At 46.0% G+C, this 25151-nt stretch overlaps 1 protein-coding gene across 1 annotated transcript; it reads left to right on the top strand.

Moving 5' to 3' along the window:
- Window positions 1-171: 171 nt before the first annotated feature.
- On the top strand, window positions 172-24321 carry LOC109478427 (carbohydrate sulfotransferase 15-like). Its single transcript, XM_019779958.1, has 10 exons — window positions 172-689; window positions 3992-4578; window positions 14569-15240; window positions 17698-17897; window positions 18292-18437; window positions 21455-21592; window positions 22026-22182; window positions 22472-22628; window positions 22995-23139; window positions 23600-24321. The coding sequence occupies exons 2-10, from the start codon at window positions 4522-4524 to the stop codon at window positions 23791-23793; spliced, it is 1866 nt and encodes a 621-aa protein (XP_019635517.1). The 5' UTR covers window positions 172-689; window positions 3992-4521; the 3' UTR covers window positions 23794-24321.
- Window positions 24322-25151: the final 830 nt, after the last annotated feature.

Genomic DNA, 25151 nt, shown 5'->3' with positions numbered 1-25151 from the left:
TCGCGACCATTATTGTGACAAGACCGGACTAGTATTGTTAGAAGTACTGCGTGGCTTTAAATTAACGATCGAAGGGAAAAAAACATTGACACAGTAAAGTGAAACAGAGATCAAAAACTTATCACGTGAACCCTACTGGTACAAACCAAGCATCCTGATAACTGTGCGGTTTTTAAAGTGGAGTACCTTCACCCCCCTCTGTAATAATCGTCATTTCTAAAGCAAAACAGCTGACGAACTGATGACAGTTCATGCCCTATAGCTACAGCCCCTCTGTATTTTCTTCTTTGTCTCCTGTGTTATATATTGTCTTTTACTATGTACGTTTCACCCTACTGTCTCACATTTACGGTTGCTAAGGGTTACGTGGCGTTTGGTCAACACTAGTTGAGCGTGGAGTTGGTGAAACCGTGGAAGAGAGAACCAGGTCAGCTGAGGGACAGATGAACCTCCGGGAGGAGTAGACTGGACATTCCGTATCGCACGGTCCCGCGACCCTTTGTCTGTGGTACGTGTACCGTTTTCCAAAGAACTCACATGATCGAAGTTAATCGGGTTAGTGAACGTGAAAGGCCTCATTCGGACACAAGTAAAGGGACAAGGTGTGGGGCACCGGCCGCCGTGGGCAGACCGCGAGCAGTTCGCCTGGACTCCGCTACCACTGCAACATGACCCCGCTGGACTAAACGGTAAGGCGACCTCTTTATCCCCGGTCATATTATAAACATTTGTGTAATACGTGGTAAGAGAATAATTTCTCAGCGTCTTGAACCAAATGTTCGCGTGTCTGGGCTGGACTGGTCTGCTATATCTATAGGTTAGCGATACTTTTTTTATCAAGGTGCAAGCAGCGTTCGCCAGGAGACGTTTGGACAGCATTCAGCTCGTCATAACCGTTATAATCGGCAAATACCGATCACAAATAGGAGACATAAAATTGCTCAGGGGTGAACGGATGGTTCGCTTTCAATTCAAGTTCACAAGATAGTGTTGCCTGTAAAACACTACTGCGTCAGATTACATGGACTACGTACCTACCGGGACTTTGCATGCCTATCAAATTTACCAGTGCTTATAGTTCTGTGAAATACTTCATGGAACCCTAGAGTGTCTCAATATGAAGTTGTAAATTTTTAGGTACGATATATCTATATCATTGTTAAACTTGCTTTGTGTTTTTTTTTACTGCGATGATAAATCTGTGTCCTCCCGGTCCGCTCTCACTCACTCGCGCGTTCCGTAATCCGTGCTTGGGGGGTTCTGTATACAGTAGTGTATCAGTTCATTCAGTCAGTATGTGGCGAGAACGTTGGCAAGAATGCATGAGTATTCAAGCTCACTTTACTAAGTCCATGATGTTTTAAAAGGAACATCGAGCCCCTTGACTTAATGGATACAAGAATGCCAAACTCTGCCATTGAACTCGCTGACAAAGCAGAATGAATGGTTTGCAAGGGACGTTACTCTGGCTGTTAGTGTTAAACAGTTCAGTGAATGGGTCAAATGTTTCACAGTTGATCTCTCATGTGGAAGCTACAGTATGTTTTCCGTGGCGACACAGTTTGCTTTACGCAATCCTTGTTTACCTCCGACTTGGTTTCTCCCGGGTCATCGGAATCGTTTGATCTGCGTGTTGCCAGTTGCCTGGTAACTGCTATAAATGTCCGTCAGTGTGTCCTTCCAGCAGTGCGACGGAAAAGGAGGCACTAGAGCGTCAGTGCGCGCCCCTGTTCCCTCCAACCCGAGACAGATTCACCACTGGAACTCCTCTATGTCACATTATGCCAGCAAAACATCGGTGGGCTTATGTTCATTCCGCTAAATGCACGTATCTCACCATGGAATTTATGGTCTTCGTCTTGTGTATACAGGAAGTGCTTCCAATTTTGGCAGTTTTCGTCAGACGTGTCGGTCAGTTTTCTTCAATCTTTAAAGGTTTACAGCTTACACTTCCTAAGTCTGTTTCCTCGTGTTTTTCATCAGTGAACAACAAAAAGATACACGACCATCTGTTGCCTTGTCGCACGGTTAATTTGATAGATACTCCAGCAGACGACATCTACCCGCAGACTGTTTGGATAGGTCTTGGAAATGACAGGGAAAATGTATGAATGATCGCATTAGTAGCCTGAGAGGTCGATGTGGAATTCTTGTGATCGTTACTGTTGGTATCAGGTTTAACACAGAGCACCGCCTCCGTCTTTGAACTCAATTACTCCTCCAATGTCATATATAGTTGTCCATTACGATTCTGAAAACCTCATATTTCTGCTCTAAGTTACTCACGAATACAAATGTCCGTTAGAACATGATGCACCAAGAATAAACGATTCCAGGGGTTTCTTTGTATGTTGTTGTATCCTCGACTTCAGACAGGTTTCATGTGTCCAACCTTTGGAAAGTTTACCAGCTGTGCAAGCCAGGCACAAACACCACCGAGGTGTATGTCCATATGTGCCCTCCTATGCCTTACATTGAACTGTACACAGAACCGCACATCGCTACAGTAACCCGCATGTTTGTTATAGACTAATGCCTGTACTTAAGGTATACAAGAGCTGATCCCTGCACGACAACACAAAACACGCAGAAAACAAACAACATCGAAGAAAGGATACACAGATCTGTCAGTATAACCCTGCTAAGTAAACAGGACTGGTGCCTGTTATCTGAACGATAGGCTACCAGGTCAACAGCCGGGGCAAGCAACACAGCAATACTGGGACAGTATCACTGTCCTTTATGTTATAACGTCGGGTCTGCAGTGAAGACTAGCCCCGTGTTGTGACTGTAGTGGAAAAAAATTGTTGCCCAGTTTGTACATTACACTTCAGTCGGCTGCCAAACCAATTTGCCTTCAACACTGCAGCCTGCCATCTACACCGGCGGCACATTCCTTCCTAATTGTCCCCGCCTTGAACTAAGGTTATACTGCAGTATTATCTCACAGCCTTGATGACCTAACCCCGTGTGACGTGCCAGGCTAGCAGGCCGACCTGTTGACGGAAAACTTGGCGCTTTCGCTCTGACTGAAAACAGGTGCAAGTTCAGCGCAGGGCCCGACCTGCACCCCCAGTCTCTGAAATATCATCGGAAGCGCTCCCTGGCGATATACAATCATTCGACAAGGAACCTGAGTGCTGGCGACCATGAAATACATAACGTCGCCTGGTAAACATAACAATAGCCTGGATGCCAGACCCAAAGCACACTGGACACAAAATATCTCAGTGTGCAAGGCTCACTGAGATATTTGTGTCCAGTGTGCTATGGGTCTGGAACCCAGGCTAACATAACAAGAGTGCCAATATATTAAATACTATGCATAATGCCACTCCCTGTTATACTCAAATTTTAACCGAGACAGGTACGGTTGAGGGGTCTGCCACTACTAAACCTCAGAGGTTAGCGAAAGCGACTTTTGATCCGTTCTGGTTGGAAAGTTATTGACAGCACTGACAGCCCAGGCAAGGATGACGAGTACCATTCCTAACGTTAAACGAAGCCGCCAAACCTGTCTGGCTGGGAAAAAGCTTGGTAAAACCGGCCTTCTTCTTTTCCGCACAGTTCGCCCTTTGCCCTACATTACATTGCTTCACCTTGGCCTACAGTAGAATTTAGGTTAGATCTTTATCTCACATTGGCCTGCAGTAACCCTGTCCACGTGCACGCCGGTGAACATCGGAGCCAAGTCTCGCGAGATGAGGGAAAAACGAAAGGATGGCTGACTCTGCAATCAGAGGTTTGAGGTGAAGACTGTTACCGTCTGACATGCCGCGCTTTCTGTCAGCGTTCAGTGGGAACCGACACACACACACAGCATCTGCTTGGAGAGTAGTAAGGCTTATTAGTCTGTCTCCCAGAGAAACGATACGATATACAGAGACACTGATTTCTGTGGCTAGATGCACAACAATAGTACTACAAAACTAAAAAGCAGAAATGCCTTTGCCCGGATATAACTTTATTTCTTTATTTATCATTTATGCAGCGCCTGGAAAAGAACGGCCATACAACGCACTGTAAACAGTCGTCAGACACCCGCTCCTGTGGAAATAGTATTTATGTCAGTGCCTGACGATATCTGGACCGTCCGAACAAATATCCTTCAGACCACAGCCTGAAGCCATCCCCGTGAGATGGAGCATCACTCATGACGGTGTGTAAACTGGTTGGTGGACGGGGATTTGACATGGCTGTTCCCCGCATATTTGGCAGTAAGAAGTGATGGTCTTGCCCGACGTGACCTATATCAGGCTGTACAGACGGAATGGGGTCTCTGGTACCCGTCTTATCATGAGTTGAACGTCAGAGAAGCCGTAAAAACATCAGGTTCTCATGCCGTGTGGTGTTGATCCTTCTTACTTATCTTACGCGTAAAGGAGAAGGAGTAAGGTTTCTCAGAAGCGATGTAATTCAGCCGACTACTCTGAGGACTGGCAGGAAACGGATGACGTGAACAGTAGTGGGCGTTTCTTGATCACCAGCTGCAGGGAATCGACTGGGCGCGAACTCCGCCGAATGCTGCACAGCGACCGGTCCAGGGAACCGTCTACCAGCGGCGCCAAGCAGCTGCAGGTACTGTAGGCTGATTTACGTTGTTTGTTGTTCAATAGTCTTAGAAACTTTTCTAGCCAGGCAATTGTTTTGTTCTTTTTTTTTTGCGGCGGTATAAAATTATTCTTTATGGGGACTACAATGAAAAGTGGTGATACAGGAGTCAGTGGCATTTCTGAAGTAGTTGAGAATGGAAGGAGGTACGTATGATTCACTGATTTGCTACTTTTCCTGTTTCGGGGGCCCTCACCCTCTACTCTTGATAGAGTGGAAACAATTGGTTCGGTGAGGTCCACAGAGTGCGGTCCGAGACGTCCATCTCAAATTGACCAGAACGCCCGGGCCGTAGGTTCCAGCGTGTGTCCACGGGGCACAGAATTTGAGAAACGTTTTGTCAGCGGAGCATGAGCAAAGAAATATGTGGTTCATTATACCTCCTGACCCCTGGCTAGAGAGCATCTTGGCTGCCAGCCCACCTACCGTACTCCCCCTACCACTTATCAGGCATTGCCGTGTCCAACAATCATGACAATAACAACCTGGGTACTGAGATGCGCGTTACCTTTTCTGTTTTTTTTTTAAGAGCAATCATTGGATTTAAGCGTTTATACATGTGTCAAATTATAATACAACACAGTGAAGAACCGCGCCCATTTATCAATATTCAACGCGTAGTCACACGTACCGTGAGGTGTTTGCCCATGATAGGTAGTAGTCATGAGTAGTAAAGCTGACAGTAGCCACAGAGGTACTCGGCAGTCGTCAAGTGATAAAAAGTTTGTTGTAAACGTTAGCGAAAGTCATGCTGAACATGCAGGTGTACCTGTGGCCTGTTATCCAACATCTTTTTATTGTCGCGGGCCGGTCCCATCACCGGCCTGAGTAGTGAAACACCCGTCGAAAACAGGTCAGACCTGGTAGTAGGCGAGCGACGGAGGGAGGCCTACGGAGATAGGGACGGATGCTAGTAGTAGGATGCAAGTAGCCTGGTTGCCATTCTCCACAGGATCTGGAGTTCTAACAGCTCCTTTCTAATTATTGCTGTCTTCCTAATATTATTGCCGTCCTGTAGGCCAACTGAAACCGACCACGCAAAACAGCGTGCGCTAGCAATGCGCTTGGGCGGGCGGGCAGTGTCCCCAGCGCCCTCAAGATACCAGGGAGCCTACGATGGTCTGGCTAGAGAGTGCCAGGTTGACATATCTATCCGGATTTTCGCTCCGCAACGCTCGAGCGAAAATCCGGATGGTACCCAGGCTATGAGACACATCATAATGACTGGCAACATTGACTCCCGTCAGTAATCGGGATTATTGGTGTTCTCGGGGCAGGTGTTTTCCATTGGAACCTCCACGTTGGGAAATGTTGGCAAGTGTATAATAGATTTATAGTACAGCAAGTCATTGAACTGCTTTGAAATTGTTCATGAAGCCACTAGGTTAGAATGACGTCTGAATGTTCGAATCAACAGTCGGAAAATTTTGCTAATTTCTACCTTTTCTAGCTTTCGATAAAACCGTTTCGTCCCAGTCACCACTGGCGACTGGGACTGGCCAATAACTGTATAATGTCTTTGGACTGGCTATTCTCTGGTCTTATTGCTGACAGGATGTGCGTTGGTGTTGTCGCCAACTTCCCAGCATTTCTTGGTACGGCGTTAGGTGTTACCGCCTTTTACCTGGGATGCCGGAAATCATGATCACGAGGATATAAAGGGACATTTCGACTGACTATCAGGTCAGTGTGAGGGCCGTATAGTTGTCTTCCATGCCACAAAACTGTGACTGCCTGCTTACTCTTTCACATCTAACTGTAAGTTGGGCGTTTTTCCTTTCGTAGATTATGCCGTTTTGATACCCTGCAATGATGTTGGGGGTAGTTTATATAATTCACTGTATGGATATTAGAAACTCCTTCAACGATTGTATAAGTTGATACCTATCTCATACTAGCCAGTAGCCACCCACTTTTGTATTAGATTAGCCCTATGAAAATGTAGTTGACATGTACTTGATTATGTAGTAGATGCCAGACTTTGTACACTGTACAATTGTTGCGCAATAAAGTTATCTCTAAAGTTATAACAAGGAGGAGGTTATAGAGACGAAAGGGACTGACTCGATTGGTTGGATCAGTGGTAGTTTTGTGTATTAGGTGGGGGCGAGGATGCCAGAAACACAACAAAATATGATAATGATAACAGAAATGTGGTATAAGAAGATGTCAATCTGATTATTATAAGAGACACATGTGTCGCCAACGTGAACTCTCAACTTAATGAGCCCTCCCCCTCCATGTGTAGAATAATGGCAGAATGTTTGAGCCGTTATGTGTAACTGTAGACCCAGATCTGCTGACTTCGTCTCATGCAGATTTTAGAGGTTTAACCTCACTCAGGGGTCAACGTGATAAGAGCCATCAACAGACTTTTGGCAGCGGTTGTCAGAGTTTTATCAACAAAGGATGTAGGTAACCTCATTCTCACGCGAATTTAAGGATGCTAGATCTTTCAGGAAAGACATTTCCAGTCTTTTCCAAGAACTGAGTCTTCTAACATCCTGTATCTAACCAAGAATTTTTAAGATACACTTGAACAACTTAGTTAAAAAAAAAACGTCGGCAGTTGTCTCTTCACTCCTTCGTCTTCACCATTGAACTAAGTTCTAATCAACCTCCTCAGTCTCACAGGGTAAGTCTGTTGTGTCTCCTTTTACAAAGCTTCTTTGATGTAAATCCTCAACTATAAACGTCTATCAATATGTGATTTCCGCACACCGCAAATGCCGCTTGTCCAATCATAGCCATCCATGTTTGAGGGACAAGAACCGGGGCTCGTCAAGGCATATTTATAAATTATATTGCTCGTGACAATATTTCACTATCGGGGTCGGGAGGACCAGAGACAATGGTGGTTGGTCTTGCAACAGGAAAATAATCTTGCAGCAGTGATGTGCTAAGAATTCATAACCTCCTTTGACCCTCCTCCTAATCTCCAAGCAGATCTTTTGGTGGCTAAAAGGATAGTATCCAACACGCGGACAGTATCCAGCCGGCCGACAGTATCCAATTGGCCACCGTTGGTGGGGATCAGGACAAAAAAACGGCCATATATAAAAAGGTAACGATCATTCCCCACAACCTCTGCTTGGAGAGTACCTCCTCCCACTTCCCCTACTACATCCCCCCACCCCGGAGCAAATGTCACTGACCTAGGCATGACCTTTCCCAGACATTCCAGTTTAGGCCAATTAGTGCCTTGTCCAAAGTAATTTCTATTTGGACGTCCCGCGGGCTTTTGGAAGATGCCATTTAATATACGGAGGTCTTAATTATCTCAGGTTTGTGGGCGTGGCACTTCGATCCCAGACTTCAAGTTTATTTCCGATATAAAGGTAATTCAACGTGTGCCCGATGTCTATATTCTCAAAATTAACGTCACATCTTCCATGTGCATCGTGCAAAGTCGTCGACTACGTCACGAAGCCCCCTCTCTGTGAATTTGCCAGTGGTATAACCCAGTATGACGCGTAATTAGCAAGAACAACATTGGCTGTCGGGAATGCAACAAAAACAAACAAACTTTAACCAGTCAGCGTTTGTCGGGCAGTCGCCGGCGTCGTTCGTATCGTCTGCAGACCCGTCCGTCAAACTTGTGGAGCTACAGCATGGTCACTGTCGTCTCAGACAGGCACAGAGGCTTTTGTCGCTCAATCCTCCTGCTCGAGTAAAGGGTAAGTAAGCACGTGTCCATGTTTTGGCTTTTGTAAGATTGTTGGAACGATCTAGAAGGAGACAGTGTGATCTAGTTACACCAAGGAGGTTTCAATGAAATCAAACCTACTTGATATAACGAAAAAAATTCAATGGAACTTCAAGGAGCTTTGATTGGTTTCCTGTATGATTTTGTATACAAAGTCAATTTACTTATTTAGCATAATACGTCGGATTCTATCTATATACTATGGTTTTGTACAGGTATACCAGCGAGAAATTGACCTCCGGCAGCTCCAGAGTCCTTGATACCGGGTACTGTTACGTCCGTGGATAACATATATTTCCGCGTCCGTTCGTACACCCTCGTTCTTCACCATACCCTCCAAACGTTCACATTTTGTCCGCTTATAATGCTTGTGTTCTTCAGCTGAGAGGCACTGGGCCGGACATATTGTTCTGTCAGTGCCACCTTCACGCGTTTAACATGGTGATGTAGTGACTCTGGACTTTTGTGTTCTTTCTATCCTAAAATGAATTATTAATCGCTTCTTCGTCCACTTGGCCGGTAAGCCGTGAAATACAAAGGGTTGATTCTGGTTGGTTGGTTCAGCCTCATGTGTCGTACTCCCGTGAGACCAGGACATGTATAGTGGTAACGGCTATCAAGAGTGATGGAAAGACCTGAGTCGCTTTGTTGTGTTGAAGCATATGCGTCATGCCTTTACGCGTATTCAAGCAGGCAGTCAAGAGCGCGCTTTCAAGCATGTTTGCCAACAACCAAGCAGATGTCGCCTGCTTTTATTTTTGTTCTTACTGCACGAACCAAAGGCCTTCCGCTTCGTGAATACTAGTACAAATGTAGTTGAAAGTACGTGGCGATTTCCCGTCCCTATATTTCTAGGTCGCCGCTTTGCAAACACACCGCCTGTGTCTGATAGCTTCCTTACTAAATCACGAGCACGGAAAATTGTAATTTCACGGCCTGGCCACTTTGCATCCACCGGAAAAGTGCACAGCAAGCAGAAGTCGATACACATGCCTGACCCTGGCCGAGTCGGGCGGTGCTGGGCCGCTGTTCCTGCGCTGAGAATGAGAGATTTCCTGCACACCTGGAGCAGGTAATGTTATACACATTACGGTGCAAGGCTCTTTGTTTTCCACTGTAGAGGGATCATGTATATTAGAGAAATCTGTGCTTGAAATGTCTGGTCAACTCGGTTGTTCATTTTCACGGATTTCTCATTGAAGTGACAAATGTAGGACTACGTTTCGCCTCCAGACTCAGACGTCTTTGTGTACATTTTCACTGTTCTTACGAAAAATTCTAATACTAGTAGGCACGGTTACCTTTTGTTGTTGAATACAACAGAGCCTTTTTGTTACTGACGGGTGTATACGTAATGCAATTTCAAATCTCGTACTGCTTTGTGCTCCAGTAACTGGGGACTTGATATGACATAACTTTATAGGATGATTTCAGAGAGGTTGTAGTAGCAATTTTATACAGCAGGGAACAGGCCTTTCAATCCTCCTACGTAACTGAAAGAAACCGTAGTCGCAGATGGCGGAGCTGGTTGTGTGTGAGCTTTCGGCTTTTCAAATGGCGTGAGCACAAGTTGTTGTAAAGAACCCATGTATGATTGTCAAGGTTGGCTTCGGTTGTCAGCAACGAAAAGTGGGACCGTGCATTACAGGTTTCTGCAGCAACCGGAACCACTCCTATTCAAGTCTGCCCCCTCACTCCGCACACCGGCATTTTCCAGCTGTACCAACTTCATCTCTCGGCCCCTGAAATTGGGAAAATACGCATGGCTGTCGGCAGGGGGGACGTACATCAACTTAACGGCCAGTTCAGGTCAGCCTCCGACCGACGGACCAGACGGAAAATCCATTGTAAAATCTTAACGATCGGCGCAAGTCTTTGAAGATCGTTCGCCAAAGAAACATTAAGTCACGATGTTGCCAAAGGTCACACTGCTCTGTATGAAAGGATACAAATTCCCTTACAAATTCCGTACAAAGGCTGAAGCCAGGTTGTCTACAGTTGACAAAAGTGATACAGCTTTTTGAACGTAAGTAAAGTTTACGTTTTCTGTTTCAAAAGTCGCAGCCGCCCACGACCTAATCTCCAAGCAGATCCTACGGTGCCAAGGCAGTATCCAATCGGACAAGCAGTGTTCATTAGACTCCGGTAGCTAATATTGTAGGATCTGGTTGGAGATTGAATTCTACTTTCTTTATTGCATAATTCCAAATGTATATCATAGATTACCCTGATCCCCATCCTCCCTCACGATTTTTCCCTCTCTTTCTAGATTTTGTGATTTCTGGGCGGCGGGGGGGGGGGGGTATTGAATTTGATCCTCGCGTTTCTTGAGCCATGTGAATTCAGTTCTGAGACTGACAACTCCTTTGTTGTCTTTTGAAGCCCCTCTCTCATACTTGCCGTGATTTGTCTATAACGAAGCTGGCTGCTGGACAAGTACAGTACGTGCCTGGCATCTATTCAAACAAACGTACAGTGCTCTACTGGTCACTGCTTCCGTGTGAGGTTGGTCTCAGCTAACATGCTGTGTAATTTTTCTTTCAATGACAGATGTATTAAACTTGGCGTGTACCAGAGGCTCAAAGCACCGGGATGCAGTCTTGTTCGGGTTTAGTTCACTCCCCAGGTAGCTCCCAGCGGAGACAAAACATTAGCCTCGCTACCAGACTCCATGGGGGTGGACAATGGCAGCTGTAGCCTTACTGGCGGGCTCTCTTCTCTTCCTCTTCTTACGCCAACTTCTTACTTGTCGCCGTGCTTTATATGGCCTTGTCGTCAAAGTTATCAGCCTATAGGACCCTAGAGGACAGTATGAGGATACGATGGCGTTTTATGAGGAATGTAAGATTTGTCGTCATCATCATAAATGGACAGTCAAAATAGTTTTTTCCTCACAAAATGATAATTGTGCATTTTGAACAAACTACTGTATTCAGGGAAATGGGCGAGCAAACTTACTATCTATCCCTAAAAATCCAACCATTCATGATGTTTTAATGACTCTTTATTAACCTATTTAATGTCTGAAAGAGGCTGATCTCTCTGGGAACCGTCCCAAGACCAACATGAATAATGGAGTAACTTCGTTGAAGTCCTCTTTGTCATCTTATACGGCGGTTCTGCATGCTTGTTTGCGCGTATTTCTATAGTTTAAAAAGGTGATGTACATTAGATTAGTTTTTTTTCCGTAAGATTAGCACTGACCAAAGGCGTTGTCATGGCACGTTCCCAACATTTCCAACACTAGCAGTTACACCAGGTCTACCCAGAAAGCCGTGCGCGTCTGTACAGTCGTGGTGCCGGTGACGGGCTGATGACAGCGAGAAGTGGGCCCACTCACAGATTCATACTGGTGCTGAATATTTTTAGAGAGATCGTTTTGTTCCGACCCGTCACACGTCTGCACCGAGGCAGCAGGCTGGCGTGCCAAGTGCGACACGCCAGAGGCCAGATAGAGTTTCAGTATCGCACCGGTCGGTCAGGGCTCGCTTTCGGTGTCGTCTGGCGGTGCCGCGACTAGAGAGCGCACTTGTGCCTCCATGGTGGACGTAACGTTGTCGCCGTACTTCTCGGATGCTGCGTTTGTGCCGTGAGAAGTCACCGGCAGGTAGGTGTAGGGTATTGATTGGACACGTCGCAGAGGGCGGCTTCTTGGAATACAGAATAACGAGCGCCACCACTCTGCGTTGAAATGTGCGCCTGCTGCATGTCACTTGGGGTACCGTACTCTACTTTTCCCCCACTCAAAACTGCTGTCTGGAACAACCTGGCTGCAGTGTTTGGCTCTAATTTGCAGCATGAAAATCAACGTAGATGCTTTTGGTAAGCATTGGATGGATCCATCGTTGTACACGTTTTGCGGACGTACACAGGAGTATATTGTGGAAATCATGCCATAAATTTGACATTTGGGACGCGACCTGACATAACCGCCTGTACGGGTCCTGACCCCGACAGTTATAGACTCCGCCGCGCCGTGTATGAATGTCGCGCCGAAATATTGGGTTGTTTTGTGTAACTAGTAGGGAGGGAAGGGCGGCTGGACTCGAAAAGGTAATATTGATTTTTCATGGGAAAACTGGGTCAACTGAGGGCAAGGTCCCTGTGGGACAGTTGCTAGTAACTTGCTACATGTACCTTTAAGACTGAAGTTCTAGAATTTAGTATTACAAATGTTTAACGGATGTTTGTATCTGTCATATGGTCACTAGGTATATGTACATTGAGCGGACCAATCCTTGTGTTAAACAATACCTTTCGCACTAGCTGCAGTCATCTCCAGAAAGACAGCGGGAGCCGCATACTTCCCGTTTAGAATTATATTCAGCCTGTCACCTTCATGTGGTCACCAGAGTTAGACGACCTGTACTTAACCCTGCTAAAGTTACAATAAAGGTCCTCATTCTTCATCCAACGTAAATAGTGCAGAACATCATTTCACGCTTATGTAGGTGTCCTCCGGTGAGACTGGCAAGATCTAGCAGGAATACTTCCGTGACAGCCGATTTTCCTTCTGTCCTGTCTCCTGTGCTGAATTTTAAATGTTGCAAAATATAGGAAATACCTATGTTGTCCGACTAAGAGCTGTATTTCAAGCAATCGGCTGTTGGAACCCATCTAATACACATCGTGATCACGTGCGCCACGGGTTGCTGCTACATGATCTTTTAAAAACAAGGTCTACCTGTCGGCGTTCTCAGCCCCGACATACGGCCTACCGGTAGGGGTTACAGTTTTTCATGGGGACAGTGCAAGCCCACAGTAGGGGTACGCCGCGGTATGTGCTGGCCACACCTGCCAGCCTCTAACCAGCAACGATGTTTGTTACCTCCGGGAAGGAAGTTCACCTGCTCTCCGACGGGGATATTGTTTTGAGTCTTGTTTGTGTTTGTTTGCGCCTACACAAGTACAAATATAATGCACGATCCTTTTTTGATATATTTGTTTGATTTGGTATGTACGTAGTTATTGAAGTCCCGAGGAAAATGGCGATTTAGGTCATTTTAGCGGTATTTTCAGACACTGCAGCATAACAGGTTGATACTCCTTTGACATACTTAAGCAAGGAGGTTATTCCTTGGTGTAAGTTTTAGGTGACGTTCTAGTGAAGTTCTTCCTACCGGTAACATCATCAACATGCGCCTATCAGGTAAAGCTATCTCTCGGTGCTTCCGGTTGCCGTGTTGTAGATGTCTGTGGACGGTTTATCTCATCACCCTCTCTTGGTGAAGTCTGGCGAGTGATAGTCCCCAGTCCTCCGCCCGCCGCTCCGTGTTTTCATTGGCACGAGGAGCTCTTTAATTGGGCTCCAGCTCGGGAGGATGTTTGGATGTCTCGGGACTTGAGTGTTCCATCGCGACGACTGGCCGGACGTGCATCGCGCAGAACTGCGGCATTTCCCGACAGCCTGCAGCTTACCAAACCCCTGCTCCTTCAGCGTATGTAAGTCTTCAGTTAACGATGTATACAGATAGGGGCAGTCCGAATACTTCGTTACAATTTTCTCCCAACCTTTCGAAGTTTGCGTGTACGTGCGAGTTGGCCTGCTTCCTCCTGACACCGCCGTTGTTTGTGCAGGGAAGACCGGCCACTGGTCCAGCGTCTCCCGGGCACAAACTTTCAATTAGCAGAGTGTTCCGTGTTTTTCTGTGTGTAAACTTAGACTTGTTACAGGGTCAGGGAGCACGGAGAGTCTGGTCTTTGGTTGTGTCACTGCCAGGTCCGCCTTGTATGTGTATGCGTGCGTGCGTGCGCGTGCGCGCGCATTCGTCACAGGTGTTATAACATCAGCGAAATAGAGAAATGTGGGAATGTATCTGCTGAAATACTATAGGAACGTTGATTATATTGACATTATGTGAAGAAATGTTTTCATATATTACTCATCTATTCTGGTTTGTAGACTATTTCATACATACCATACACTGTCTCCTCTCACCTCCACTTCAGCACGAGTAATAGTGAGCTTATGAAGCCTGAAGATCGAGAAGAACACAAAGTTTACCCGCAACTTTGCGACAATTCTATTATAGCAAATGAAATATGCCTTTCAGCTATATTTTGATAGAGCTTCAGAGGCGTTTCGGACAAACCATGTGTATAATAAAGCTCATTTACTCTTACATCCGTCGTTGTAATAAGGAAAAACCGTTTCCCTGTATCATTACCATGACGTGTGCGTATTAGTTTACAATACAGTGAATTATACTTCGTCCATTCATTCATTCATTCATTCATTCTTTTTCTTCCAGACTAGACAGCAGATGACCCCTCCGTGCACACAGGGCTGTTCATCCTGGCTGTGCCAACGAGCTGCCACCCCCCTCCTGTCAGGAAAACTCCTAGTGTTGGGCACGTGCCTTCTGTCGCTGCTGTACCTGTACGGCTACGGGAGCTGGAGCGCGGGGGGAGGGCAGGATGTGTCGTGGACGGTGGCTGACGTCTGGTTACCGCGGAAAGGCGTCACAGACACAGATGATAGGAGGACACCTCCTAACGCTTCAAGATCGGGAGAAAGAACTAGATTCGGTCATGGAAATAAAGTATTGTTACATGACAGAATTGCTCAGAATGCGGTGCAATCTAGAGACTTTGGACCAAGTGTCACAGACAGAGCGGACGAAACTAAAAGTGTTGCAACTGTGGAAAATATCCCAATTAGAACGGAATTCGGCGCGAGAAAGGTTTGGGATGAAAGACGGACACCAACCGCCGACAGAAACAGCGCTCGTGGCAGCACAGGAAAGCCTGAGGAGACACAGACGACACCTGCAGATAGGCACGGGACAGGGTCCGTTTCCAAGGCAACCGAGTCTGGGAACGAGGCAACGGGAACGAGCGGAGCTGCCGACACGGAGAGCGAAAATTCCCAGGATTCCTCGGGGTTTGATATGACGAGGGAACTAATGAGGCGGAATCCAGGGGTAAGTGTTGTTACAGCTTTTCTCGGGTTTCTATTAAATCTGGTTGTAATCAGAAAGAAAATGTAGGAGAAATGGAGGGCAATTCTCTGTGACAGCAGGGCGCGTTTGGTTCTTGTCATTCGTCTGTGACCTCTGGGTTTGTTTGTGTTTCGTCTTAAAGTTTGTTCCAAGAGAAACAAACAGTATAAAGTAAGAAAAAGTAGGTCGTATGTGACAGGTCAAAACTTGACCTACATGATACCTGTTTTATTTGATGTTCAATGAGAAAGTGACATGCTAACAAAAAATAAATGCTTTTCTGGCGTTCCTATGAAATCAGATAAGATGCCAGCATGTCCTCTGGAAAAATAAACTTCACCAGAACGTACGATAGGCTAGATGTCATTCATTATCAAGCACCGGTGCCACTCTACCCGCACGTTGAAGTTTCCAACTGAAAATAACAAATGTACGTGCAATCACTGCAACAGTCAGTGTGGTGAAATGGAAAAGCCATTATCACAGAAGGTCAAACCAACGTGGGAAATTCACGGAGAATCCGGATATCCTCTGGATGGGGGTATTTGGCAGAGCCAGGGAAACAGGAAAATCTCACGTCTAGTGTGTCTGACTTCAGATGTCATACAGGGATAGTCACGCAGATCTAACAGGACCACAGGGTCAATGTCGTACAAGTTTAATTGATATTTGCCACCCCAGTGCTGACTGGAATGTGCCGTTACCAGCTGCAGGTTGTACAGAACCCGTGCAGGCCCAGCTCCCCCGGTACCGCCTGCCGTAATCACGGGGTGACTCTGGGCCACATTCCTCCTGTACCAGCTTGTCCAAAAATCGTATCATGTACAGCGCACTTACTCGGCATGTGACCTCTACTGTTATGATATATCATGGCAGATTAACCACACGTAAAACGCTTTGTTAGTCAGGGGAATCTGAGACTAACCTGGATCATCAGATATCCATATCTGCAGAAGTAACGGCGGCGAAAATGGTTTGCCGATAACCCCTATGCCATGAGATTGCTGTGTCATAAATAACGAGTGAAGGTGTCGATAGTATGCGATAATAATGTGTCGACATAACGCAGCTGTTGAAAGACAAGTTTAGCTATAGGGGGAAAGAGAGAGGAGGGACTCGGGCGATGAAGTAAGGAGGGAAGTACAGTAGGTAGTTGGAACAGGGGCATAGGAGGGAGGTTGAAAAATAATTGGAACTACATGTACAACGTTACAAGATGATCAAGTGATGCGCAGTTTAACTTAAGTATGGCGTTCGGAGAGCTGCTCAAGAAATAGTCAAAATTTAGACACCAGTTTAAAAATGACAATGAATGTAGCCGTTTGTCTCAGCCTCCGGGGTGAATGGCCCTCTTGAATTGGCTGACATTCAATACTTGAATGTACCAATCCTGTCGCTTGTCTGGAGTTTCTAGCTGCACGGGCAAAACCTCTCCAAGTGCACCCCATGAGAAACTTAAGACATATGACTCCCGCTGATAGGACCTAAACACCTGGCATATATTCAACATGTAGGTCTTGTTAACCCCGCTTGTGATTAATGACCTTAGCAGAGTCAAGTGCATGTGCAGACTTGGCCTTGGGGATTTTAACCCATGCATGTGCTTTCATTTTGTGAACCGTGCGTCTTCTAAAATCCAGATATAGCCACATTAGGGTGGATAATGGCAAACATAGACGGCCTTGGTTGGCAAGAAAGATTAGTAAACAGCCACAGGCTTTCCTGGGATATATTTGCCAACATACTTGTCAAATCCCTTTAGCACTCCGGCCCAACACGGATCTCACAGGTCAGATTTAAGTGCAGGAAGTCGGACCCACGTCACTTAAGTACACAGGAATGTTGATGAAGAGCTGGGTTTGGTAGACAAAGAAACTTTTTTTTACCTTCTGATTTCACAGCACTCTTTGCTGAGAGAACTTGTTTAGTGTAACGATTGTCAGAGAACAGACCTGGTAACGATGTTTCCAATTTACAGGCTGATTTCGTTTTGATTTTCTTTACTACAGCGTAGAATGTAAACAAGACCTTTATACTTAATTACAAAGCAAAACGTACCGAAAATTCTATTATCTATACGTAATTGGCACGACCGGGGGCCTGAATGACTTACTAATATGTCTGCAATTACCTGCTGAAAAGCACACAACTGAGATAATGTGAGGACAAACAATGTTTTGTAGTTCATAGTAACATCATTTCGTTCGTTTGTCGGGTTGGGGTTACCCCCGTAAATGGCTTTGCGCCACAGCATTTCAAACCGACACATTGTGTCATTTTTCCAAGACGGTTCTAAACATGGCGAATGCACATCTGGTTACCCCGTGCGAAAACTTGAAAGGCAAGAGCGGAACGAGCAATTTACCTCTCATGACCTTTTAAAACCCAACGTTAACTGTTATTTCCTGAAATAGTAACGATGAATCTGTTTCTTTGTAGATCTTTGCAACCATCCCCAGACAGACTCTTCCTAATTACAAGAACCCGTGTTGGTTCGAGGAGGTCCCGGAAACAGAGCTGGACTCCAATCCGTACAGAAACACGCACTACTACTCCAGCATCAGGAACAGGCTCAACCTGCTGGCCAGGCAGTTCCGGGACAGGCTCACGGACAACGGCAAGGTTCACCTCCGCTTCAGGTGAGGAGGTTTAGGAGGAATAGATCTGATATGCTCTCTTCCTGTAATATTACCTCCCACGCGTTATGTTTACTGAAGACAAACATATTGTTTTTTCTCAGTTTCCTCATCTTCTTCTTCTTACCGTTCCAAACACTGACCTCTGACCTGGTCAACCAGACTGTCTCTCACCATGGTAACTGGTGTTGGGTTACATCATGTTGCAATTTTGTAGTAGGAGGGATTGAGACTCCTGTCACCAAATATATGAAAGCGTTTGAGTAAGAATTAACAGAGCAGACCATGCCATATGCGAAGGTAAAAATTATGCATTTGCTTTGCAAATATTGCCTTACTAGTTTGTACGATGTATTTGAAGTTACAAACCTCTAACCGTCGTCCCTTGTCCCTACAGATGTGCGCCGTACTTTTACATCATCGGCATGCCCAAGTGTGGAACCACCGACCTGTACTATCGCCTCATCAAGCACCCGGATGTTGTTGGTGGTCTGGTCAAGGAACCCCATTGGTGGACCAGAAGACGTTTCGGCGGGCGAACAGGTATAATGCCAGTAGCTTAAAAAACCTTAACCACTGCAATGCGTTCCATTTTACTTCCATTATAGACAGCTCCTAAACAGACACACGGAAGTCGATGAAAGAGTGTTGGATGACATCCCAAAGCTCCCGGATATGGATAGCTTAGTCAACCTCCCTACTACTGAAGAAGTGAGAGCAGCACTTGGATCCCTTAAAAACAACAAGGCTGCGGGACCGGACGAGGTACTTGGTGAAGTCCTCCGGCACGGTGGCGAGGAAGTTGTTCAGTGTCTCCACTCCTTTGTAGTTGCCTGCTGGAACTCAGGCTGTGTTCCACAGCAATGGAAGGATGCAGACCTCGTCAGCATCTACAAGAAGAAAGGAGATAGGGCAACCTGCAGCAACAGCCGCGGCATTTCACTCCTGTCCAGCGCTGGCAAGGTGCTAACTAGGATCATGCTCCTGAGACTCATCCAGGCTGTGGCGGAAGAGGTTCTCCCAGAGAGCCAATGTGGGTTTAGGAAGGACCGCAGCACAGTCGACATGATCTTCGTACTCAGACAGCTACAGGAGAAATGCAGGGAGCAGCACCAAGATCTCTACATGGTCTTTATTGACCTAACAAAGGCCTTCGACACAGTGAACAGGCCACTCCTGTGGGAAGTGCTCAAGAGATTTGGATGCCCCAACAGGTTCCTGACAGTACTTAAAGCCCTGCACGAAGGAGCCATGGTCCGAGTCCTAGGCAGTGGAAGTAAGTCAGACCCGTTCCAAGTCTGCACAGGTGTCCGACAAGGGTGCGTCATCGCTCCAGTAATTTTCAACTTGTTCCTCGCCGCAGTGATGCTAGCAGCTAAGAAGCGCATCAACCCCGAGGACTGCATCTCCCTCACATACAGATTGGACGGTAATCTGTTCAATCTGCGCAGGCTGAAAGCCCACACAAGAGTCACACACGAGGAGGTACTAGAGCTGCAGTACGCAGATGACGCAGCCATCACTGGCCATACTACCGCAGGTCTACAGAAAACTTAGATATACTAGACGACACGTACACACGAGCTGGACTCCTCATAAACTGTGGCAAAACAGAATCAATGGACCAGAGCCATCGGGAGGCTGAGCCTGCTACGTTCCACATCAAAGACACGCCCCTTAAGAACGTCCCAACCTTTACCTACCTGGGCTCTGTTCTCAACGCCTCGGGTGATATCACTGATGAAGTCCAGAGACGTATAGGTCTCGCCTCTGCATCCTTTGGGAGTCTCTCCAATAGGGTGTTCCTGAACAAGGACCTCACAACCAAGACAAAAGTCGCGGTGTATAGGGCAATCTGCCTTTCGATCTTACTGTACGCATGCGAGACTTGGACAACATACAGACGACACATTCGCATGCTTGAGCAGTTCCACACGAGATGTCTCCAAAGAATACTCGGCTTGAAGTGGTGGCACAAGGTCCCACATGGCGAAATCCGCCGCAGAGCACACGTGGAACCGCTGGAAACACTGCTCCTCCAGAGACAGCTAAGATGGGCCGGTCACGTCATTCGCATGCCCGGCAACCGCCTCCCAAGACATATTCTGTACGGAGAACTCACCAACGGCAGCCGCTCTGTCGGTGGCCAGCACAAGCGGTACAAAGACAACTTGAAGTCAAATCTCAAGAAGTGCGGTTTGCAGCCTCACCGTCTAGAAGAAGCTGCTGCGGAGAGAAGTAGGTGGCGCCAGGAGTGCGCTACAGGGATCATCACATATACAGCAGAGTACAACCGCCTGCGCGAGGAGCGCAGACAACGACGACACCAGCCCCCGAGCAGCACGGGAGAGCACGCATGCGACGTCTGCGGACGGACCTGCCTCTCCAGAATAGGACTTGTTAGCCACAGAAGGACACACAGAAGTGACGTCATCGTCGGCAACGACGGACAGCCTTAAGTCAAGTCAAGTCACTTCCATAATACTTCCAGGTGCTAAAGTGTTGTGGTATGAACACCTCGCACCATATTGTTTTGGCTGAGCCGTGGGTTTGTGTGCCTGTTTGTCCGGAGAGATTAGAATAATAGCACTTGTGTGGAGGGAGAATTGACTTGACAGGATCACAAAGTCAGACACAGGAAATGTGGTGAGGTCGAAGGTTACGAAAACCCCAAAATTCTGAAGTCGGAAGTTTGCATTTGACTTCTTGTCGACATTGTTATTTATTTAAGGCGCAAATGTCTATTGTTTCGTACCCGGTAACAAAGACCCTGTTCATACCAGACTTATATTTAGCGGTTTCAACCGGTTTTTCAAAAACCTGGCTAAAACCCTTAGCGTTCATACCAGACTTTTGATAACCGGTTTTGTAAAAATCCTGTCCGGTGAATATCCAATTAATCGGCCATGACTGAATAACCGTTCTTCCCGCTCTTCTGATTGTTGTCCTTGGCCTTCTTGCTTGTATGCCGTCTTCAGTTTGTTTTTTTACCTTAGTGCGGCACTGATCCTTTATCTTCAAGAAATCAGCCTCTTTCAACATTTGTTTCGGTAGAGCCCTCGCCCCCCCCCCTAGCTTTTTCGAATTTGGCGACTCCTGCTCTCCAAACCTAAGCAGGAGCGTCCCGTTCGCCGACCAGGTTGCGTTTGCTGATTTCATCGTAAAATGAAGAAAAACCGTGGAAAAACAGTGGAAACGAACTCAAGTTGGTCAAAACAACGCGATCAAAAAAGCTTAGAGGTCGCACACGGCCAGGATGCTGACCCTGTGACCCCGGAATTATGACGCAAAAACCGGTTCAATAAACCCTTAGCGTTCAGACCAGGTTTTTCGGTGGAAAAACCCCACAAAAACCCAAAATCGGATTTAAACCCCTAAAAAACCGGTTAATTTGCGTTCACACCAGGTTAAATAAAAACCGGTTTTTGAAAAACCGGTTGATACCGCTAAATATAAGTCTGGTATGAACAGGGTCAAAATTTCGTTTTTGTTCCCATGGGTTAAGCAAATAAACTGAAACTGGTTAGTTAATATTTCAGTGTTCCTTCGTTCTATTTCAGGTGTCCCAAACAACTCGTCAGCCCCCATCAGAGACTACGTGGATCTGTTTGACGAGGCGGCGTGGACCATCAGGACCACGATCAGAAACCGACTGTTTCTGGGGAGACAACAGATGGTCCAACATGACGTCATCACAGGTAACAAAGAGTGCACCATCCAGCACCAAGATTTCAATACCAAGAGACCCTTAACCCTAACAACCCGGACACACGAGCATGAACTTAAACAGAGACACTGAAATCAAAACCTCAAGATAACATCCTAGAGTCTGTAATACTAGTACTCTCTTGTCTGTCCTAACTTAGGCCATGTTTGATTATGTGGATGACATCTTCTGAGAAGCCCAAAACCGATGCGGGCGTGCGTTTGGCAAAAAAGAAAGTTGCTTTCATTATGAAATGATAGTATGGTATGGCGAATAATCTAGTCTTCAAATTATTTCTTTACATTTTCGTCTTTTTCGTTTGATCTTGGCAATCTACGACATTGTTATCGTTTTCGAATATTTTTTTCAACTTATTATAATAGCCTGACCAGTGTTCTGTTAATTGCCCATGTTGCGTCCTACAGGAGAGGGTAGCGCCTCCACCATGTGGGACAACAGGCGGTGGAGACAGGAGCTGTGGAACACCTCCAACAGCGAGCCGCCCATGCTGGTGGCTAACCTGCTGCGGGCCGTGCAGCCACACGCCAGGTTCATCCTCACACTCAGGAACCCCACGGAAAGGTGCGCACAGAAAGACAGGCAACACTTTCCACTTTCGGGGCGGGCTCATTCGACGTAGGTCGTCGTACGATTTAATGGAATTCTCAAGCAGGCTGTGACAGAACCCCCACTAACAAGAAGCTAAGACAGCGTGTTCTGTAAAGATGATCCATCCAAGAAGGCTCCCATTTTGCGATCGTATGCGACCGGGTCGTTGAATCCTAAGTTCTTTTACCACAAGATATGTTCAAAAGTGGTACATGTATATTTGTTTGGCTACTGATAATGAACAGTGTTGTTTTACCTACAGATTATACTCGGAGTATCTCTACTTCACCGAAGGGAACAAGTCCGTTGAGGATTTTAACAACAGAGTCATTCACGCCATCGATATCTTCAACAACTGCCTGAGGAATAATTCCGTACGGGCCTGCACTTACGAGCCTACTCTTCCTGTCATACCAAACGTAAGCATTGAAGTCTGTGAAACATCCTGTTGTGGCTTCTACCTTTCCCTTATATGCTCAATCATGTGCATACGTCTAAAGTGTGAGTCAAGAGCGACGCCGTGCGATTACAAGTAGAAAGGCGTCACTGTTTTCTTCACTCAGTACTTCGGAGCTCAGTACACAAACAAGTATACGCGATGTTGTTTCCCCTTCTTTGTCCGTATCTTTCTCTCCTCCCTTTGCCTTTTGTAATATTTTCCTACATCATTACATATCCTTATATTATTGATATTCACTTCCAATTGCGCATTTCCCCAAGCTCACAACATCGCGTTGACCAATGCATAACATTTTCCCTTTCCTGTTGATCTCGTTCCCAGGTGAGACTACAGCTGGGGGCTGTATGACGTCTACCTACGCGACTGGTTCTCCATTTTCCCCCTGGACCAGATCCTGGTACTGCGTCTGGAGGATCACTCCAAGGATCCACGTGAAACAATGACAAAACTATTCAAGTTCTTACAGCTTGGTTAGTAGCAGTTTTGTGTCACCCCTCTGGTGTACTATGAGAAGATGGAGTGCAGAATAAATTATTAGTATGTTCCTGTGTCCTACTTTATGGAAATTGAGAATTCAGCTCAATAGAGTGACGATTTTGCAAGAAAGGGCGCGAAACTGGGCAAATAAATGTCAATTAACACAGGATGATATTGACCGTGATACATATATCTGCGTGCACTGCTGAAGTGACATTTTCTTAAAAGGAAAACATTCATACAGTAAGTCGAGTGGGGCATCGTCTCATTTAAAAGTAAGATCGCTGTGTCGATACAGCATTAATAGGATGACCGTAGCAGAGGTAGTGCTGTAGAAAACTGTAGTTCCATGACATGACTCCATTCTCAAGAGGTCATGTACAGCACCTATGCTCGTTTTGTCATCTCTCGGTCTGTTTGTGCCAATACTTATGCTTGTGCCTTGTCTTACAGCCGCTGTCAAAGACGATGATGATACAGACGCCATCTTCGGCTTGCACAAGAGAAATTCTCGGAAAAAGAACGACCTCCGCTTGGGCCCAATGCTGCCGCAAACCCGGCAGATCCTCAACGAGTTTTATGGACCACACAATCGCCGACTTGCGTCGCTGTTAGACGATGAGAGATTCCTCTGGCTAAAGGAATAGATCTGTTTGAGATTCCTACTGTGTCCTGTCCGAACTACTTACCCCCTCCCCATTCTTTGACAATCAATAGACACGGGGAAGACGAAGGGACGCCAGTGGTTACATAGATACAGCAAGATACTGGGAAGAACGCCGTGCTTCCGGAAAGCCTCTATTTTATAAAACATTTGCCCACTAGCTTTCTGTGTCACTTGAATTGGATAGTTCCGTCTGTGCCTGACTCTCTAATGTAGGATATCATCATATTGATGGATTAAATCCGTACTATGTACGATTGACATGTGCATATATTTCATCACACTTTTAAACTCACGTTCGATTGTTTGTTTGTTTGTCACGGCGTAGACCGTCTGTTTTGATACTTGAGAATTGTCTGCGATGAAACTCAAAATGTGTATAAACAATCTGCAATACGCCATCATTAATTTCTGTTTAATTACACCGGGGGACAGCAATAGTCACAAAATTCTGTTTGTACCGTCACCTATGGCTGACAATGTGCAAATAAATATTGCTGGACGTCCGGACTTCTTTTGTTCCATTACTCCCTTGTAGCAGCCACGTTCGGTCACACTCATGTTACGCTTGTCGCACGGCCGCAAACTGAGGGCATCCTGAGGATAGTCGTGAATGTGTCATACAGATTTCAGATGTCTTGTTACAAAAACCAAAAGCCTACGACGGCCTACAGCGAATGTGACCGCGTCGTTATGTCGGCGATGTGGAGGTGGTGGTACGAGGTACTTCACCACGCCCAGGTTTATGACATGATGTATGATTTGATGCAGGGTGATTGTGATGTGAAGGAATAGTTGTCTATGATCAATGTGAAATGATAACAGGCGCGTTCATTTAAAATTGACACCAAGGATTACGCAGTTCCGTTGATGACGTTAGGTCTCAATTTTAGATTAAAATTTCATGAAAGTGGATGAGATGTATTTGGTGCCATGCTATGTACGCTAGAGATAATATCTTTTGTTGAGTACAGTGAACATTGAACGAAATTAAAAGCACTCCAGAGACCAGCCATTTCAAGTAGTAACATACGAGCCCAACGGCTAAGATTCACACTCTCAACATTTTGATTACAAGAAGACAGTAACGCGAAGTACTTCATCACATCGCACACACACGCAAAGACACACACATATACACCACATACACAAATACACATTAAGTTAAGTGCATCATGTAAGAAAGGGTGGATCGTTTTATGGTAACAGCAATGAAGCACTTCATGTGATTTGAAGAGTATAATCAACATGATTCATGGGCACTCAGAAACTTAACGGGAAGAAACAATAAAAGTATCTCTTGGGATACGAAGATTGGTCCTCTATCACTGCCACCGTGTA

Source organism: Branchiostoma belcheri, unplaced genomic scaffold (assembly GCF_001625305.1).
Source record: "Branchiostoma belcheri isolate BF01 breed outbred unplaced genomic scaffold, Haploidv18h27 scaffold44, whole genome shotgun sequence".
Lineage (NCBI taxonomy): Eukaryota > Metazoa > Chordata > Leptocardii > Amphioxiformes > Branchiostomatidae > Branchiostoma > Branchiostoma belcheri.
The sequence above is the reverse complement of the archived record's forward strand: the minus strand, read 5'-3'. Positions and strand labels throughout refer to the sequence as shown.